This window comes from Penicillium samsonianum, assembly GCF_028829775.1.
Source record: "Penicillium samsonianum strain IBT 33392 chromosome Unknown utg000007l_segment0_segment0, whole genome shotgun sequence".
Classification (NCBI taxonomy): Eukaryota; Fungi; Ascomycota; class Eurotiomycetes; order Eurotiales; family Aspergillaceae; genus Penicillium; species Penicillium samsonianum.
In genome coordinates this window covers 4,211,766-4,224,259 of record NW_026643265.1, presented here as the reverse complement: position 1 = coordinate 4,224,259, position 12,494 = coordinate 4,211,766, and the positions used below count along the sequence as shown (strand labels likewise).

Below are 12,494 nucleotides of genomic sequence, written 5' to 3'. Positions count from 1 at the left end.
ATAGGCAATCGATTTGATATGGCATCCAAGTTAAATTGTTCAAACTTATGGATATAAGACTATGTGTACAGCTACCTACATGTAGGTAGCACCTTCCAGGATTTTATTCCCGCATTCCATTTTAGTACTGTGACAACCTTTTTTTTTAACACTGGAAGAGCTCTGGAGAATCCTTCTTTACCCAAGATCCTTGTATCTCTAAAAGATTTCACGGCATTTGAAATGCGTCTGAGCATTGCTACTGTCGTGGGCCTCACCATCGCCCCTGCATTAGCTAACTGCCCTTATGCCCGAGATGCAGGTACTAAGGTTGACAACAGTGCTGATCCCCATGCTCACTTGTCTCACGACGTCATTCTGAGAAAGTCAAACACGGGTGTGCCGTCTCCTACCCCCTCCGCAGCGGCTGGAAAAAAAGGTCTGCTGTTGATGAACCGCATTTCCCCTGGCACCTCAGAACTATACATTGCCAACGCGGACGGCACGAATGAGCGTCCTCTGTTAAAAGATCCCGGTTATGAATACCACGCCGAATTCTCTCCCGATGGTGAATGGATTAGCTTCACCAGTGAGCGCAACGGTGATGGAAACTCCGATATCTGGCGTGTGCGCCCAGATGGCTCCAATCTACAGCCGATTGTGACATCCCCGGCAGTGGAAGACAGCGTTGTAATCTCACCCAATGGAACATTGGCAGCATATGTTTCAACAGCCAACAATTATAACGCTCACATTTGGGTCAAGGACCTGGAGACCGGTGCCGAGTGGAACATCACCGATATCCCGGCTAACCGGCCAGATGAGGACATGATGCATGGCCACTTCCGTCCAGCTTGGTCGCCAGACGGGAATTGGCTTGCGTTTTCCTCAGACCGCAGCACAATATGGAATGGCCACGGACCTCTCAGTTTTCTCGGACTCGCTGGCTGGGAGCACACCCAAGAACTCAGCATTTATATTATTCGCCCTGATGGCTCAGATCTTCGCCGTGTCACCAACCGTACTTGCCACTGCCTTGGGTCTCCAAAATGGTCACTCGATGGTGAGCGCCTTATATTCTACGAGATGACTCGCAATGAGACTTGGGACGCACATCGACCTGAGACCGTGGCAAATGCTAGCTCCGCAATTGTTTCTGTTGGAATCGATGGCAATGACCGTCGAATTGAGGTTGGCGGTGCTGGTGTCAAGACCTTTCCTCAATACGTGACCAACTCCACCATTGGATACCATCTGAAGGGCGGCGATAAGGAGGGCTTGCACCTCACAAATGGTACCTACTTCAACGCCACTATCCGCTCTCCCTCGTGGTCTCCTGATGGAAAGTACGTGGTTTACGAGAAGGTTGATTGGTCGGTACGACCTCTGTTTAAGGAGCTTTACAGCTGGGACAGCGACTGGGAATACCGCTTCAATGATGTATTCCCTCAACTCTCGTCTGACGACCGCGTGGTTGTGACCGCAAGGCAACTTGGGAACGCCTCTATTGCCACTTTTGATCTGGAGGATAGGCACTTATCTTTACTCTACGAACCTGATGATAGTAATCTCATCGACCCTGCTCTGATTCTAGATAGCCTGGGTGGGGCCTACAATCCCAGCTGGTCCCCAGACGGTGAATGGGTCGTCTTCGGGGTGGGCGCTTGGTTTGAGTCGCGTGATTGGGGAGGAGGCTGGATTCTACGCTCCACCGCAAACGGCAGTTACACCGAGGTCCTTACCACCAGCAACCTCTGGATCAATGGAACCAAGGACCTAAACACCGGATTTCCCAGCTTCTCTCACGACGGCAAGAAGGTCGTCTACCGCGTCTGGGGTGCCGACACCCTCAAGTACGGTGACGAGACAGAAATTGGTTTACGCATTATCGACATTGAGACCAGAGAGATTACCCAGCTTACTAGCAGCTGGGACAACCTTCCCTCTTTCTCGCCTGATGGGGAATTCATAGTGTTTACCCGCAAGGTTTCTCCGACTAACTACGAGGTCTGCACCATCCGCCCTGACGGCACTGATTTCCGCATTCTGACTTCCAGCGGTTCCAATGACGCCCACGCTGTTTGGCGCCAGGATGGAAAAATCATGTGGTCCACCGGCATGTACGGCTTCCAGTATGAGTGCGCTCTGTACGACCGCACCTTCCAGCCCTACGGTCAGATCATGATCATGGACGCCGATGGATCCAATAAGCGTGCTTTGACCAACTCCATTTGGGAAGATTCTATGCCGCTCTTTCTTCCTAACGATGGGTTCTAGAATGCGGCTTGGAAATATACAAAAAGGGTGCTTTCGCTTTTGTTTTCCGACAATTGACTGAGTCACTTTCATTCGTTTTGGATAATTAGATAGAGCCGTCAGTCTATATTATTATTAAAATGACATCATTACTTTCTTTACGATGATAATACACGTCTCTCCGTGCACACGGCGGAGTTCCCATCTTAACCATTCAAAGCAAAATATAGATTAAAGTTAGGAGGACGACGTAGCTTGATTGGTCCTCTCGTTAGAGTTGTGGGGACCACTAAACCCCACCGAGCAACTAACCCCGAGGGCTCTGAACAACAGAGCAGCCCAGACATATCAGTTACAGGGGTTTATGTAGTTATCCTAGCTCGTCCTAGTACTAAGGCTAGGACTGAAATAGTATGGTGTGCCTCCAAAACTCACTCAGATTGATGCAGTGTCTTCTAGCTCCTGCATGGAAGGATCAGGGTTTGCAGGTGAGCCTCAAAATTCCCGAAGGACCGGCCGATGATACCAGAGCACAAGTTGTCTTTTAGACGATATTTGTGACGCAAACCGCACCCGCCACTGCCTGTCCCTCCATGGTACCTGGGTCTTCCACTGTTCCACACCAGCTTCACTGGAGCAGTGCTTCTCCCTTTGTATTTTTAGAAATTGATTCAGGGTCGATTGCTACTTTGGGGCTTGAACGGTCGCTAAAATTTAATCGTAGTGGTAGAAACAATGAGATCATTAGGTTAGAGATATATATACTCCCCCTTTGGGACTAGCGTACATATTCTGGACGGGATCGTGTATATCGAGCACGTGACCGCGTCGATGATCCACCCGCCTGGAATTTTTGACATCTTCAACACCGAGGAACAAGCAAAGAATCCGACAAGAGATACAAAATTCGCCATTTGAAGTACCAGTTACGGAGAGTTCTAGTACTGGATGTTCTCTTGACCTTTAAGTCGGATGTTGTCCAATAAGAATCCGCATCTATGTGACATATAAGCACTGCAGGCCCGAACCTTTCGCCCATACAACGGCAAGAGACCAAAGTTTCTACCCGGGATGTCATCTTTATATGGAAGCCAGGTACCCTGGCCAGAACTTCTTCCACCGCAATCTGCGCAGGCCCGCCAATCATTATTTGGAGGCCCAAGCAGTGATGTCTTGCAACCTTCTTCTCAGCCAGAACCGCCAAGAAGTTCTCTTTTTGGAGGCCCCATCAAGCAAGATTCTCCCCTACAGCCTTTTTCTGAAGCAGATTCCATTGATGAGGAGCTAGACCAAAAGGAAGATGAATTTGACACGATAATGCGAGAACAGCCCTTGGCGTCCCAGCCTGACTCTGATGACGAAAGTTATCAGGGACACCATCGTGGCAGAAGTCGTGTACGCTCAAAAAGGGCTCGGGAGTCTCAGCATGACCCAATTTACTACGTAGTTGACCGAGGTCTTGATCTGCCACCCGGGGTTGAGCGTCCCAATCTATTTGATGGGCACACCACTTCGTGGAGGAACTACAACGCCGACGAGATCGGAGCCTATAATGCGATAATTACCCACCGAACCAGAGATTTGGCGGCTCATCTTTATAATGCCCACGTGGTTCGCAGGCGAGCGCGGGAAACTGCCCGGAAGTACCCTGGGGTCGTTGACAAAGCGCCGCTCCGTGTGAACAAGCGATGGACTGCGTGGCCTGTTCATGCAGCAACAGTTCCCCGCGCCAACGAGACTATCCAGAGGATAATGGATGCCCCTGATAATTTCCAAATGCAACCTGATTCCCGACCCAGTACGGAATTGGAAGACTGCATCACGGCGTTCATACTGAAGACCTCCAAGGAGAACTTCCAAGCCCGAGAGTTGAATTTTGAAGAAATTGAAGATAACTCCTGGAATAAGTTGGACGACGGGGATGAACTGATGGAAGATGAATTGGATAAAAAGGAGGAGGACGAAGAAGAAGCACTTGTCGATACAAGGATCCTCCAACCAACAGTCCTACTCGATGACGACCAATCACTTCACCAATTACGTCCACTGACCCGCAATGTGATCTTCCAACTAGACCGGCTGCTATACGGACTGCATTGCGCCATGAAGGGTCGCAAGTATGAGGAAGAGTCTGGTGACGAGCAATGGAGTGATTCGGACGAAGAAGACTACCTGACTCGAGAGAGCAGCAAGCGCGGAAGCAGAAGTCGATCGCGTGGTCGGAGAAGTGCTCGACAGGAGACTCAGGAACGGGAATTATCACGCCGTTCCAACAGTGCACGCATATCCACTGGACTGGAAACGGAAGATGAAAGCTTGCCAGACGTTTCCCAAACCCGAGCGCAATCACGTGACTCATCTGCTGGTCCCGATGGCAGTTATCACAGCAAGGGCCGACTCAAACTGCGAGACTGGAGTGAAGTTCTGGGACTGGCATCAATGATGGGCCTCCCCACTCCCGCGGTAATGCGCGCGTCAAAGCGATGCGCCGACCTTTTCGGCGAAGATATGGAATTCCGAATAATGCCCGAAGGAAAGGTAAAGAAAAAGCGCAAGGCAGATGCTCGAGAAGAATATGCCTACACCGAAAGCGAAAGTGAAAGCGATGGTGACTTGGTGCCACCAAGTCCTCAGCCAATTCCTGAGCCAACCCCCGGCCAAGTCGCAGGCGCGAACCCAAACCTGAGCTTGAACCCAAAGCCACGACGATGATACCTAAAGCCAAGGCAACGATACCCAAACCCAAGACGACGAAGGCGACGAAGGCGAAGATACCAGGCCAGCGACGGTCGAGGTTCCACAAGACTCCTGCAATCGTCCCTCCCTCCGCATCCCCATCCCCAGTCCCGGAGGAACCGACAGAACCAACGGAACCAGCGGAACCAGCGGAAGTTATTGCAGAGGACACAGAACAAGCCGGCGATCAGGAGCCAAAGACGGCTAAACCAGGCGTTGGAAAGGGTCCTCATCGGAAAGTGGATATTCTCTGTCCTGTCCGGTCTTGCACTCGACATACGAATGGATTTTCACGAAAATGGAACCTCAACCAACATTTGAAAAAGGCTCATGGTATACATGTTGCTCCTGGGAATGAAGCCTCGATTGAGCGGGATGATCCAGTTGTCTTGATTGAATAGCTTGTCTGTTTTGCTTAACTTAGTGGCGAGTGTGAACACGAAGTTGCACGATATATAACTATGTGCATTGAAGTCTATATCAACATCAATAGATTAGTGCTGGCTTGGTCAGGACGCTTTGCATTCTGCATTTCGGACTGGTCTAGAAGATAGAATTCCGATCAACATCTGGGAATGTTCCTAATCACCGTGCTAGTGAGTTAGAGGGCTGGTTAAAATGCTAGCTCCCGCTGTAAAAGCCACAGAACGAAGCAAGAGTTGTTGCTGGCAAGTGTCTATCACTAAAATGTCTAGCTCTTAAGTATATCTCTGTGGAGATTGCCAGGGCCATCAATGAATGTACTCATAAGCTTTTTTTTGTTCATTTCTTTGTTTTGATACCTAAAGCAGCCATCTGTTCCCCACGGCTCAGACATCCTCAAGGATGTGTGCCCTTTTTTTTTGGCTTTTTGTCTTTTCCCCCCTCTCCCTCGATAACCAAATTAGTGAAATCGTGCGTAAATCAAAAAAGAAATTCGAAAAGATGTGAATCCTTCTGCTTTCATCAATGAAAGCACAACCTCCAGCGGGACCGACCATAGTGACCAGACCTAATTGCCTGGCAAAAGAGCCTTTGTTCGGCTCCGGAACCGCATCCCCTTCTGCTTTACACTCCTTTTGGGGCTATTCTTCTTGTGCGACAGCAGCAGGGAAGACCACCGGAACGCAAGCTCCTTCCGGTCGGAGTATCTGTCCATCCTGTTGGTGGCGAGGCCCAAGTAAAGCATTCGTTTTTCGTCCCAGAAGCTCACGCCAAACTTCTGGAATTCGCCGCGGAAGCCGGCGCTTCTCACACCAGATTGAGGCATATCTTCGCAGCTCTGAGGCCAGAAACAGCCGGGGAGCGAGATATGCTGGAGACTATCTCCGCCGGATTCGAGCTGCCAGGTGCTCAACGGGGTATGTTCTGGGCAACATGTTGTGAAGTGTGCCTCTCCCTTGTGTCGTGGTCCGCGCGATGGTTTTGTGTTCTACCATCCAAGAAAGGACGGTTTCCAGCTGTTCCATCGTCTCTGTTCTCAGGGGGCCATAGTTCGCAAAAGGTCTCCAGAAATCCATCATCAAATCCTGATCCAAATGCTCGAACGTGTCCGGGTATCGGCCATCAGCGAGAGGAGAAACATTGGAAGGAGAACCAATCTTCAGCAGCTTTTTCTCACAGATGATCCGTCGCAGTACTGAGAAAATGTACGGCTTCAAAAAGGCTTGCATGATTCGTTGCTCTTCCAGCCAAGTCATCGGATAATCTACCCCCTCGACGTCAACCGGTTTCCCGCGAGGCCTAGGCCCGTTTTGCGTCCACGGCGCCTTTGGATTCTTCAGCTCCTCGATTTTGGTCGACAAGCACAGTTTCATAGCCCCGTGGAAGAAGGCGTGTGCATCCCGGCGGATGCGACTTGCCAGGCTCAGGAGATGACGGAGAATCTTTGGGGGAGTTGACGGCGGGAGACGAATCCATCCCACCTTGTTTGGCTCATAGAATCCCTCTGTTGAGACGTTCACGCTGTAGACCAATTCATGATGAAAACAGTCGGGCAATGGATTATCACCCGAAGGAATCCCTGTCTCCTCAGACTCTTCTTTCCACCAAAGATAGACCAGAGTTCGAAGGAAAATACGGGTGTCTTCGTCGAGACCACTGTCACGGTACTTGTGCTTGATGATGCTCTCAACGGCCTTCGGGAAGAATCCGGTCGTATGGTTGAGATAGTCTACGACGGCTGGCGAAGATTGGAACAATTGATGCAAAGTAGGAAGGTCTGGTATGTTGACGACAACCTCTTCGAGAACGAACCACGGAAGACGTCCGAATGGATCCTTCACGGCCCTGGCATCTGATCGTGCACACGGGGCCCTGGCGTTTGATTTTGAAGACAGGGCGATAGCATTTGGCTGTGGGGAGATGGAACACTGGTTAGAGAAGGAGGAGCACAGGTTTGAAACCGAAGGAAAAGGTGCCCAATCATCAAATTGGTCCTCCCAGTGGGCGGAGCTCGTGATGTGCTGGTTCCCATCAGGGAGAGCAGAGAGTGCGGGCCCGAAAATTGAAGTCATGGTTCAATTTGGGAGGTATGGGTGTAAAGATGTGGGTGTGCGTGGATGAAAGAACAACTGAGTGCTCAGGCTAGCTTATACCCAGCAAATGGGTAGATGTCGAGAATCTGATGAGGTTTGTTAGAGTATGGGTTCTGAAAGTTCAAGTGAGAGCGCGACACCAACCTTCAGGCAAAGCAACCTAGAGATCTTCCTTGAGTAAACTGGGGAGATGATGTTCAACCTTGGGTTGTGAAGCTTGCTCGAATGGCATTCAAGGGCCTGGGTCAAGTGCCGAATAAGCAAAAGGTTGAAGCAGTGAAGATGCGAAAGGGTCAAGTAGTGAAGAGGCGAAAGGTTCAAATGGTGAAGAAGTAAAAGGTCGAAGCAGTGACGAAGGGAATGGGTCAAGTAGTGAAGAAGCAAAAGGTTGAAGTAGTGAATGGCTGTCGATTGGTTTAAGTAGTGAAGAGGGAAATGGTTAATGGCTGTCGACTGGGTTTAAGTGAGAGAAGGAGAAGATTGGTGGTGGTAAAGACGAGGTCCAGTGTAGACGGTTCCTTTTAAAGAGAGTAAGATATTGTTGATTCCATCTTTCTTATTCTGATATGCTAGCAATTATCGCCTAGGGGACCACGCTCAAAATATCCTCTGCGGCTACATCTACTGACTTTATTAGGGCACGTCATCCCAAAACGGCCAATGCCAGAAGGACGACTTGGTCGAGATGTATCCACGAGGTTAATCAGTAGAGGGGTTCTTTCGGTATGCAATCACTTACATTGTATACGCTCCTCTGGGTTCATTGTAGACACAGAATACGAGTCCGGATGCGTGTCAGATGGTCTCATATCACAAGTAGACAGGTAGCCCTTACATCTCGCTGCTTACATCTCGCCGAAATCCAGGCTGTTGCCACTCTATAATATCCATCTCGCTCCTGCAAGAGCCAGACATCGCACTCTGGCACTAGGTGACTCCCAATGTGATATAGGAATACTGCTAGAGGCTACCTACCTAGGTACGTACCTAGGTATCCCTGCCCCTTACTAATGTGCACTCTGCGCATTTTACATGTCCTCCTTTAATAAGTTCAATTTTCTTTTATTTTCTTTCATTCTTTTTCCTTTTTTTTTCTCTAAAGGATTCTCCTCCCCCTTCGAGAGTGCTCGGTAATTTGTGAAGGGACCGATGGATGAACTCGGGGAATTACCAATACACTATCTCAAGGCCGGAGGTTCATGCTCAACATTCATTGGTTGGAGAACCCGTATTTTTTCACAACTGAGATTCCTATTGGCTCAAATTACCGATCCTTGTAATGTTTATTTCAAAATTACGCAAATTACCAGGTCTATGAAAATGAAGCATTTTCTATAGAATGAGATTTCTCTATTCCAGTTGATTTTTGTTCAATATGACTAGAGAAAAGACTATTCAGAATGCACTAGAACACAAAACAAAATAACACATAGCGAAAAACAAAAACAACCGTTGATGTATAGCCTCGGGATTAAGTATAGATGACATCAACTCCGTAACTAGATCCCCGCTTTAAGCATCGAGCTTCCCTTTCCAGGAAGATTACCAGAATCTCATTCTTAGCATTCTCATTACACACATCTTCGGTGCTTCTCGGACACAAAGAGCAATCACCATCGAGTCACCAATTCGAGACACCGATGCCCCCCACTAGAACTGCTGAACTGCTCTCCCTTTAAAAGCATCTCCAACTCTCCAACCTCCAGCTCCCCGCACTCTTTGACCTTCTCCCCCATCTTCTTTGTTCCTCTCTCCCGGGTTTCTCCTCGCCTTGATTTATAATGGACCGTTTCATCCGCCCTGTCGCCCGCCAATTATTGAGACCCCGACCGAGATATCCCTTTTCAATTCCCCCGACAGCTCACGCACTGAGATTATACAGCATGAAACACAGCGCGCCGCAGGTAAGATCCGCAGTTGAATGTGACTTTTTTGGGTTTATACTGATCGATTACAGTTGAAAGACCAGTCACTCTTCATTGAGAAGGCGTACATTAATGGCGAGTGGGTCGATGCGAAGTCCGGCGAGACTTTCGAAGTCCACGGTAAATACCAATTGAATCTTCGGGTGCAAGGGAGTCGCTGATTTTTTGTCTCATTTAGACCCGGCCACTGGCAAATTGATCGGAACATGCCCCGAGCTCGATACATCCGATGTTGAGAAGGCGATTCAGGCCGCCTCCGAAGCGTTTCCCAAATTCCGCACAACATTAGGCCGCGAGCGCGCGCGCATGCTGCGCCGGTGGTATGATTTGATGATGGAGAATGCGGATGATCTAGCTAAGCTGATTACATGGGAGAACGGAAAGCCCCTCGCTGACGCGAAGGGCGAGGTCAACTATGCCGCCAGCTTCTTCGAGTGGTTCAGTGAGGAGGCACCCCGCACATACGGCGACACAATCCCCGCCTCCGTCCCCGGAAACCGGGTTATCACTGTTAAGCAGCCTGTTGGTGTGTGCGGTTTGATTACGCCATGGAACTTCCCCGCGGCGATGATTACGCGGAAGATTGGCCCTGCCCTAGCGGCGGGCTGCACAGTCGTGGCTAAGTCTCCCCAGGAGACGCCCTTTACAGCGAATGCAATTGCTGAGCTTGCGCACCGGGCTGGAATTCCCAAGGGTGTTGTTAACTTTGTTACCTCCTCTAAGAACACCCCCGCAGTGGGCGAGCTCATTACCACCCACCCCGAGGTGCGCAAGGTGTCATTCACCGGCTCGACTAACGTCGGCCGCATCCTTGGAAAGCAGTCTGCGTCAACAATCAAGAAGGTCTCCTGGGAGCTTGGTGGTAATGCGCCATTCATCGTTTTCGATGACGTCGAGGACCTCGACGCGGCTGTGACCGGTGCCATCAACTCCAAGTTCCGCAGCTCCGGCCAGACCTGCGTGTGCGCCAACCGGATCTACGTTCAAGAGGGCGTGTATGAGGAGTTTACCAAGCGCTTTGTCGAGAAGGTCAAAGACTTCAAGCTCGGTGGTGGTTTCGAAGACGGCATCACCCACGGACCTGTTATTCACGAGCGCGCCGCCAACAAGGCCCACGAGCATGTGCAGGATGCTACTTCCAGGGGCGCTCAGATTGTCATTGGTGGGCAGAGGGCTACCGCGCTCGGACCAAACTTCTACCACCCCACCGTTCTTACCGGCATGACCAAGGATATGCTTCTCGCTTCCGAGGAGACTTTCGGCCCTGTGGCTGGTCTTTTCCCCTTCAAGACTGAGAAGGAGGTTGTTGACCTTGCTAACCATGCTGAGGTCGGTCTCGCTGGTTACTTCTTCAGTGGTAATGTTCGCCGCATCTTCCGTGTTGCTGAGGCCCTCGAGGTCGGCATGGTTGGTGTCAACACTGGTTTGATTAGTGATGTTGCATCTCCGTAAGTTTACATCTCCCCCCCTGCAATTGGTATACCAAGCTCTAACCTTTCTATAGATTCGGTGGTGTCAAGCAAAGTGGCTTCGGCCGTGAGGGCAGCAAGTATGGTATTGACGAGTTCATGACTATCAAGAGTATAACTTTTGGTGGCATGAGTCAGCCTCTGCAGGAGTGAAAAAATTAGACACTAATGATCTACTTTCAAACTATATATTATCTCTTTTTTTTAAGACAAAATCTACCACGCATTTACATGAACCTTTTCCTCTTCTACATCCTCCATGCCTACTGTTGAACATCATGTACGGTGATGTTTTCTTTGTGTAGAATAAGTCCTGTATACCTTCCAATATCGCAGTAATTTTCATAGGAAGCCAAGCAGTCTTTTGTTCACCCTCGATTCGTCACATACACTAGACGATCACCTGACCGCGTTGAACACAATGCCAGCGGCAGAAATATCCACTGCCTCACCGCCCTCTATATCCCTTCTCCTACAACAAGCTAATCGGCATCTCTATCATCAGAAAGAAAAACTTTATGACACGTGCAATCTGTTCTTTCATACATAAGGCTATGGTCTGATCTGCTTCAATGCGTCCCTCAGTCCGTTTCCTCGCCGCGATCTCGCGCAGCCAGCCCTCCAAGCTGAAGAAGCCTTCCATCAGTCTAGACCATGTAAGTACTCAAGCTTGGTTTGAAGTATATATGTACTAATTAACCATACAGTTTATCCAAAGACAGCGGGTGTTGTCATTATGGCGGGAAATCGTGCGAGCATTAATAAGTACCTTGCCCACTATCCCAATTTCCGGGCCGTGTATGACACTAACAGATATGCTCAAGAGGTCCCTCCCTCGTCAACGCGGACTGAGTTGCACAGGTATGCACGAGATGAGTTCGAGCGCCATCGCGGAGTATCAGATGTGGTAGGTTGATGTCCTTAGTTCTAGGGGGAGCTTAATGTTCGGGAATTCTTGACTGACTTTTCTTGCTCTGTAGCAACACATAAGATACTTGCTTTCGGTACGAAGATTTTGGTGTTGTGTTCTAATACTTTGGATTGCTAACAAGCTTAAAGACAGGGAAAGCAGAATTTGAGACGATGAGACGCTATATCGATGAACAGATCGCTGGTTGACCTGTGTTTGATAGGTGTTTATGTATATATTTTTCTGTATATTAAATCAACTCTTGTTTCAAGAAATGTCCACTGTCCAATGCTGAGTAAGAGTGCATGCTGTTGAAGAAACTGTTGATATTGGAGGGGGGGGGTCCACCTCTATACTATTGGTTGCACTGCTCTAATGGAGTTGGAAAGTCTTCCAAGGTTTCCCGAGGTCTTTTGACGGGATTACCAAGGAACGTCACTCGCCAAAGACCATGTGTTCGGCTTAGATGAGGGGTAGCCGGTGCATATCCCTCAGACTAGTAGATTCTCCTCCGGACAAGGATGGTATCCAAGGCTCGTTCCACTACAAAGTACAAAAATGGGAGGGCTGCCAAGTTTCTCGAGTAAAGTGGTGGGGAGGATAAACTCTAAGGGGATTCTCTCTCCAAATCAAGGCATGCACTTCAATATGTCTGTCTCCGTATCTCCTCAATTGAATATAGACATCGTATTTGCTACTATGC

At 49.3% G+C, this 12,494-nt stretch overlaps 5 protein-coding genes across 5 annotated transcripts; 4 read left to right on the top strand and 1 right to left on the bottom strand.

Moving 5' to 3' along the window:
- Nucleotides 1-222: 222 nt before the first annotated feature.
- Nucleotides 223-2,256, top strand: N7471_012457 (TolB family protein; the record flags this gene model as incomplete). The annotated part of the gene is made up of 1 exon (XM_057285176.1): nucleotides 223-2,256. One exon carries the CDS (start codon nucleotides 223-225, stop codon nucleotides 2,254-2,256), a length of 2,034 nt encoding a protein of 677 aa, XP_057131442.1.
- Nucleotides 2,257-3,306: 1,050 nt separating this feature from the next.
- N7471_012456 (uncharacterized protein) lies at nucleotides 3,307-5,372 on the top strand (the record flags this gene model as incomplete). Its single annotated transcript, XM_057285175.1, has 2 exons — nucleotides 3,307-4,843; nucleotides 4,882-5,372. The coding sequence occupies 2 exons, from the start codon at nucleotides 3,307-3,309 to the stop codon at nucleotides 5,370-5,372; spliced, it is 2,028 nt and encodes a 675-aa protein (XP_057131441.1).
- A 590-nt stretch (nucleotides 5,373-5,962) lies between these two features.
- On the bottom strand, nucleotides 5,963-7,466 carry N7471_012455 (uncharacterized protein; the record flags this gene model as incomplete). The annotated part of the gene is made up of 2 exons (XM_057285174.1): nucleotides 5,963-6,349; nucleotides 6,402-7,466. 2 exons carry the CDS (start codon nucleotides 7,464-7,466, stop codon nucleotides 5,963-5,965), a joined length of 1,452 nt encoding a protein of 483 aa, XP_057131440.1.
- Nucleotides 7,467-9,066: 1,600 nt separating this feature from the next.
- On the top strand, nucleotides 9,067-11,117 carry N7471_012454 (NAD-dependent succinate-semialdehyde dehydrogenase). The gene is made up of 4 exons (XM_057285173.1): nucleotides 9,067-9,391; nucleotides 9,445-9,532; nucleotides 9,591-10,860; nucleotides 10,917-11,117. Exons 1-4 carry the CDS (start codon nucleotides 9,269-9,271, stop codon nucleotides 11,032-11,034), a joined length of 1,599 nt encoding a protein of 532 aa, XP_057131439.1. The 5' UTR covers nucleotides 9,067-9,268; the 3' UTR covers nucleotides 11,035-11,117.
- Nucleotides 11,118-11,453: 336 nt separating this feature from the next.
- Nucleotides 11,454-12,000, top strand: N7471_012453 (LYR motif-containing protein 2; the record flags this gene model as incomplete). The annotated part of the gene is made up of 5 exons (XM_057285172.1): nucleotides 11,454-11,537; nucleotides 11,589-11,646; nucleotides 11,706-11,788; nucleotides 11,862-11,885; nucleotides 11,941-12,000. 5 exons carry the CDS (start codon nucleotides 11,454-11,456, stop codon nucleotides 11,998-12,000), a joined length of 309 nt encoding a protein of 102 aa, XP_057131438.1.
- Between the last annotated feature and the right edge of the window lie 494 nt (nucleotides 12,001-12,494).